Source organism: Amblyomma americanum, chromosome 1 (assembly GCF_052857255.1).
Source record: "Amblyomma americanum isolate KBUSLIRL-KWMA chromosome 1, ASM5285725v1, whole genome shotgun sequence".
In the NCBI taxonomy this organism is placed as follows: Eukaryota; Metazoa; Arthropoda; class Arachnida; order Ixodida; family Ixodidae; genus Amblyomma; species Amblyomma americanum.
In genome coordinates this window covers 161,961,930-161,967,667 of record NC_135497.1, presented here as the reverse complement: position 1 = coordinate 161,967,667, position 5,738 = coordinate 161,961,930, and the positions used below count along the sequence as shown (strand labels likewise).

The window sequence follows — 5,738 nt, the reverse complement described above, 5'->3', positions numbered from 1 at the left end:
AAGTATAGGAAAGTCGCACAATATACCGAACTGCGTGCCGGCACCTGCAAGTTGCGCTTCTCCTAACGACGCTGTTCGATGACTCTTCGCGAGTAATGGGGGAGGGGGGGGGTGGGGGGGTGAGTCGACTGCGAGGCGTTAGCTGCCTGATGGCAGCGCTAGCGCTGTCAAACGGTGGGACGAGGGGAATGTGGCTTGTGCTCCAGAGTGGCCTTCGATCTCTTGTACTCATTTTCCACGCTACATCAGGCTCATGCAGTGAAGCCAAGCTAACGAACTGAAGGCTAAAGGCGGCTCTTGCCTGCAAGGCGTCATGCGCGCTCGCTTCGCAGAGGCGTTGCGCAAATCAACTGTGCCTTAATTTCAATGAGCGATTATGTAATTAATAGTGCACTCGTCACAGAATTAGACATCTTATGTTAGGCAGTGGGTAGCTCCAAAGCAGAGTCCACTCCAGCTTCGATGCGAAGCTAGTTAGGCTTCCCAACGCCTGGCCGCGGCACGCCGGCCGGGCGGCACGTCGCGGGAAGAAGCACGTCACTAGTGTGGGTGCAATATGTACTTGCTTCTAGGTTACAGATAAGCATATCAACTGTCGTGTTCAATCCATCGAATTATCGATATTTCTAACTATTTCGAGTAACCAGGTTACACTGTAGTTAATAAAGATGAAGATCAAGATAACACCACCTCTGGGCGTGCACATACAAATTCGCAGACTGCGCACTCGTGCTGGGCGCACGTGCAAATTATGCGGCATTTTTGCACACAAAGTTAGCGCGCAGAAGAAAAGCGCTTTTAAAGCACCCGAGCTGCTTGCGTGCGTTTCCAGGTGCGATTGTGCGCCGATGTGGATGGTTCAAAGCAGCCCTGACAGACGTGGCCTCGTGCCACTTGTGCCACCAACGTATACGATCCTAGTGACTCGACTAATAGACGACACGTGTGACAAGTTGCGTTTATGACTTGCAATACGCAAGATGTTTTTGGAGCTCACTTAAGTGAGCAGGGCGAGCCCGCTGGTGCTAAAGCCTTGCGCGTTTAGCTGCCTCTCGAAAAAATAGCGTCCACTGCAGTGTCTCCGCATATTTAGTGTTCTGTATCAAGACGCATTCAGTTCACATAAGTAACGCATTGTAATGCGATTGCAGTCTACACGTTGCTGGGCGTACTGTGTGCGGTCGCGCACACCCTGCTTCTGTTCAAGCACCGTGCCTCTCTACCGCCAGGCAGCCCGCTGAGCAATGCAGCCAAAGGTTCTCTTCTCCCATTTATTTGTTCTCACTGGTGCACATTCCCAGGCTACCTCGGTGCGCCGCCGGGTACGGAGACTGCATGTAATCCTATAGCTGTGCAGCAAGCAGTTCTTAAAACGGTGTCTGTTCAGGGTTTAAACGGGGACGATGGGAAAGGTAGGTTAGCAGTAACAGTACTGTCTACACACACGCACGCACAGTAGGACGGGATCAGCATCTGAAAGAAGAACAAAAACTTTTCGGGCCTCTCAAAAATCTGGAAGTGTTTTATACAAAAGCACCCAGAAGAAACGAACTAGCATCTCCACAGAACACTCTCAAATGAAAAGGCCAGAGCGGGCGACCCTCCGCTGTGACAGTGCGCACAGCATCAACAGTCTGGCTCTCGAGGGTTCGGTTCCGCGGTGGGAGGTGTCTTCTGCCCTCCACTGTGGTCGCTGTTCACGTGTGGCACCGCCGCTGAAGAGACGGCAGCGAGGTGGCTCTGCAGATCGCTCGGCTGCTCCTCCCCCTGCCTGTTCCGCAGCTGGTCGTACATCTGGCGAGTGGCTTCCTCCACGGCGCTCCCGATGCTGAACGGAGCCTCGTCCGCGGGTTCAGGCATTGCAGGTTCCCCCTCTGCCGCCTGCTGGTTTAGCACCGAATTCAGATCCATGACTAGCTCCTGCAGTATCAGGAACCGCAAGACGTCCAGCAGCATGGGGTCGGTACCTGCATTGCAAGATAGAAGTGCACCCACTTATAATATGAAGCGTCGCTCAAGCCGCGATTATGAAACGCTTCAGCCTTTCATGGTCGTGCTTGTGCCTCTTGCGCAACCTTTTGAGCAAAAAGCGAACGCGATCAGCACGAGGGTAACATACGGTTACATTGCACAAAGCAACAAGAAACTCTTCTTGTCTGAGGTGTCAGTTATTAGTGCTCATGGCTTTCGAGAAGAGCAGTTCAATGCAGCCATCCCACCGGCCACAGCGGTCCCACCCTTACGTCAACCTTTTTTTGATATCATCATCATCATAATAATCAACATCGTTTCTCTCTCTAAGTTTAAGCCGAATTATGACATCCCTCATCGCAGAGGACAGCTCTGAAGACGCTTTTAAAATTCTTGAAAGACTCAGAATTGAGTTCTACGCTGTAAACATCCAGAGTGCTCAGTGCACCCTGTTAGTTGCGGACTACAGACATGCGAAAAGTCATCTGCCTTCCTCTCTCCCCTTTAAATCTCTCCCTCCGTTCCCCTTCCCACGAGTAGGGTAGCATACTTGACGTCGTCTAGCTAACCTCCATGCCTTGCCGTTCATCATTCTCTCTCTCTCTCTCTCTCCATGACATCCTTCCTGAACGCTATTTTTCACCCTAGTTTGTGTTTAATAAAATTTTATTTCGTAAATTAGAATCCCTTTACGTGCGAATAACTGTGGATGTGACATGGAATTTGAATGCGCGTCTCATCTCTTTGTCATCGTTGTATTGAACTGCAATCATTCCCAGGAATATTCCGTTTACGATTTTTGCTGCTCTTATGGTTCGTTAGCAGCAATAGAATGTTGTAGGGCACTATGTACCCATGGTATTGTTACAGTAGCATCCCGCAATGTCGGTGCCCGATATTGTGATTTTTGGTCGAAATTGTCGAGAACGTATGGGCCACTGAAGAACCACTGTGTGCACCGTGTGAACTTCTTATGATCCAAATGTACTTTTAAACTGCGTCGGGAAACTCATTGGGAAAGCAGCCATTGACATTTATACTAGGACTTTTACCCTCCACCGACGTCAGGTATCCGGAAAGGTCAGAGCAGCATCTAATTTTTCACTGCTTTTGGAAACAGTGTCAAGCGCAGCAGAGCAGTGCGGTTCTTAACCATTACGAAACATCTGAAAACATCGCTGATACGAAGTCATTCGTTCAGCGTTGAAATCGATCGGCATTACTGGCTGCGTGTGCCGCCATGTGCAACTGGCTATGCGACTCCTTTTATGGCAGGTAGGCCTAAGTGTACACAAATGACGACGGCACAACACCGCACTTCATATCTCGTGGGATTCCTCACAGTGAAGAATCCCAACCCTTTCATTACTGCCACAACAGTTTGGACGAACGCATAACATTCTTATAGAGGAAATTCTTGGTGTTGACAAGTTTTTTTTTGCTCCATTTTATATTGTATTCGTTTGTTTTTAGTTTTTTGTGGCGTCCGTAGGGTTGTATGACGTTTTATCTGATTTTAGATTTCTGACTCTGGTTTTGCTTCGCTTGTTTGGGCCCTTTCAGCCTCGCTCGTTGTTGCTGTTAAAGTGTTCTTGACACCGCCCTTTGGCCACGATGTTGTTTGGCACGTGTGTTTTCTTTGGTTTTTTGCTGGTTAAAGTGTTTTTGATATGTTCACTTTGTAAATTTTCACACCCTTTTTCATTTTTTGTGGTTTTTTCCTTCTGGATCATACATGTGTTGGCCGCCCCTTGATTACTGCGGATTGGGTTGTAATCTTTGGCCCCCTGACTGTCACGTAATTTTTGGCATATATTGTGCTGGGTTTTCCTCAAAACTAAAGAGTTGTTAGTCAGCGTCCGTCCTGTCGTCAGTGTTTTTTCTTCTCGTGTCCCCGTCTGTTTCCGCGCTGCTCATTTCGAATCATGTGCCACCAACTCGCCCAATCGGCAATTTTGAATGCAGGGTTCCTTGCAAATATCAAGATCGTAAAGTCCTCAGCATTGCATTCGTATTTTGTATTGTTGGAAATATTGGTTTTGATTCTTGATAAAGCCTTCAGAACTTGCTTCGGCTTCCGAAAGAATACTTCTACCATGCCTGCTCTCATAGACAGCAGACACCTCTCGCTGCCAGCGTTACACACACTGGAGGTGCTTGGAGCTCGAGCGTGGTACGTGGGCCGGAACTAAGCCTGGACATCCGCTAGCAGCCAGCCGCGAATCTGAAGTGTGAAGTCGGCCCCTAGCGCACTGCCGCCGTACTATCACTCCTTCATTGCCACCCTTAAAATTTTCTAGCGTGCCTTTCGAAATGTCGCGAATGGCCCCTGCCCTGTCAGTTTTCGAAGACAGAAGAGGGCTGACATGTCAGTGAGGAGCGAATTGACCTCGCGGACGTCACTGTACACTTGCCATGAGCCGAATGTCTGTAGAAAAGCGCACAAGTGAAAATGAACTGTCAGGAGCGAAAGTGGCGTATACCACGAGCCGTTGCGTGGCCCCCTGCTTTCGCGTCGCCCTTCGGCCTTCTTCCCAAGAAGAAGCGAATAGAATCGGAACAAACGACATGCCTGGAGGTAATAACTATCACCTCCTCAGCTACCTCAACGGCATGTGCTGCTGGAAAGTGGCGCGGCAGTGAAGAATAACCGAAGGTCGAGTAGTGTGCATCGCTTTTTTTCCCCAACAGTACCTCGTCGGATGTGACACTGAGGCTTATTTTCAGCGAAGAGGCTGTCAGCCTGTGCTAATGAGAGGCGACTGTGCACAGTATACTGAAAGGCATAGTGACTCCGGTTAACTCATCGCATTCGCTGCAGCATGGTTACACGCTCCTATGCACATATACTAAGCACCAAAATAGTGAAAACGTACGTGTTCAAATTCCCTGGAAGGCTATACATATAATCCAGGCAAGGATATCCAGCTATGTCAAAAGTTTATAGCCCAGGAGGTTTGCTTGTAAGCCATGTATAGGGGTTGTAACATCCAGGGAGGCATAAATTTCGGCTGGGTGGGGACGACAGTTCCCCCTCACGTTCAAAGAATTTGGAACGCTGGCGATGAACAGTGAGCGACAAAGCATGGCCCAGAAGGCTTCACATATTCTGAGAAAATCGTGCTCGTTTCCCCACTGTACATATAGCAGCGACTCGGCGTACAACATGAATCATTGCCGAGACGATTCCCTCGCTACCAAGCAGAGTGATATCAGTTACATGCGCCACAGTATATGCGGCCTCCCGGCGGTGGACAAACGTGTTGGGCGCCGTGCAGATCGCGCAGCGCTTGCGCACCTGGCAGCTGCTCCAGCGCGGTGAGGAGGCGAAGGGTGTCCTGGACGCGGGCTCGGAAGCCCTCGTTGTTCCAGTCCTGCTCGTTGCCCCCAACCTCGTCGCCGCTGTAGAAAGGCGTCGGCATGTCCCGCTACGTGGCGCCGCCCTGCGTATCACGTCTTATGTTAAAGGCCTCCCTTTAACGTATTACAAAGCGACTTCATTCCTCTACAAAAGCTGCGTCATTCTGCGGTGCCATTACTGCAGCGTTCTTTTTCTTTTACTTCTTTTCCTTCGTGTGCTGCTATATTTAGGCGTTATTGTTTTGTTACTATTGTACTCATTTACCTCTATTTTTTTCGGTTTGTTGGTTTTATTTTTCCCGATGTAATTATGTTCTTCATCTTTTCTTGTTTTTTTATATATTCATGTACTAAAGCCCCTCGCCTCTATAATGCCTCTTGTAAGCCCTGAGGGTATAAATTAATGA

The 5,738-nt window shown here is 49.1% G+C and overlaps 1 protein-coding gene across 1 annotated transcript; it reads right to left on the bottom strand.

Moving 5' to 3' along the window:
* Window positions 1–220: 220 nt before the first annotated feature.
* On the bottom strand, window positions 221–5,537 carry LOC144136714 (uncharacterized). Its single transcript, XM_077669270.1, has 2 exons — window positions 5,270–5,537; window positions 221–1,967 (listed from the first exon to the last, which is right to left on the bottom strand). The coding sequence occupies exons 1-2, from the start codon at window positions 5,391–5,393 to the stop codon at window positions 1,627–1,629; spliced, it is 465 nt and encodes a 154-aa protein (XP_077525396.1). The 5' UTR covers window positions 5,394–5,537; the 3' UTR covers window positions 221–1,626.
* Between the last annotated feature and the right edge of the window lie 201 nt (window positions 5,538–5,738).

What these genes read in the sequence shown, in the direction of transcription:
- LOC144136714 (XM_077669270.1), bottom strand. Translation starts at nt 5,393, where the DNA reads ATGCCGACGCCTTTCTACAGCGGCGACGAGGTTGGGGGCAACGAGCAG. An exon ending in CGCGCTGGAGCAGCTGCCAG is followed by an intron (nt 1,968 to 5,269) that starts GTGCGCAAGCGC and finishes CTTGCAATGCAG; the next exon opens with GTACCGACCCCATGCTGCTG.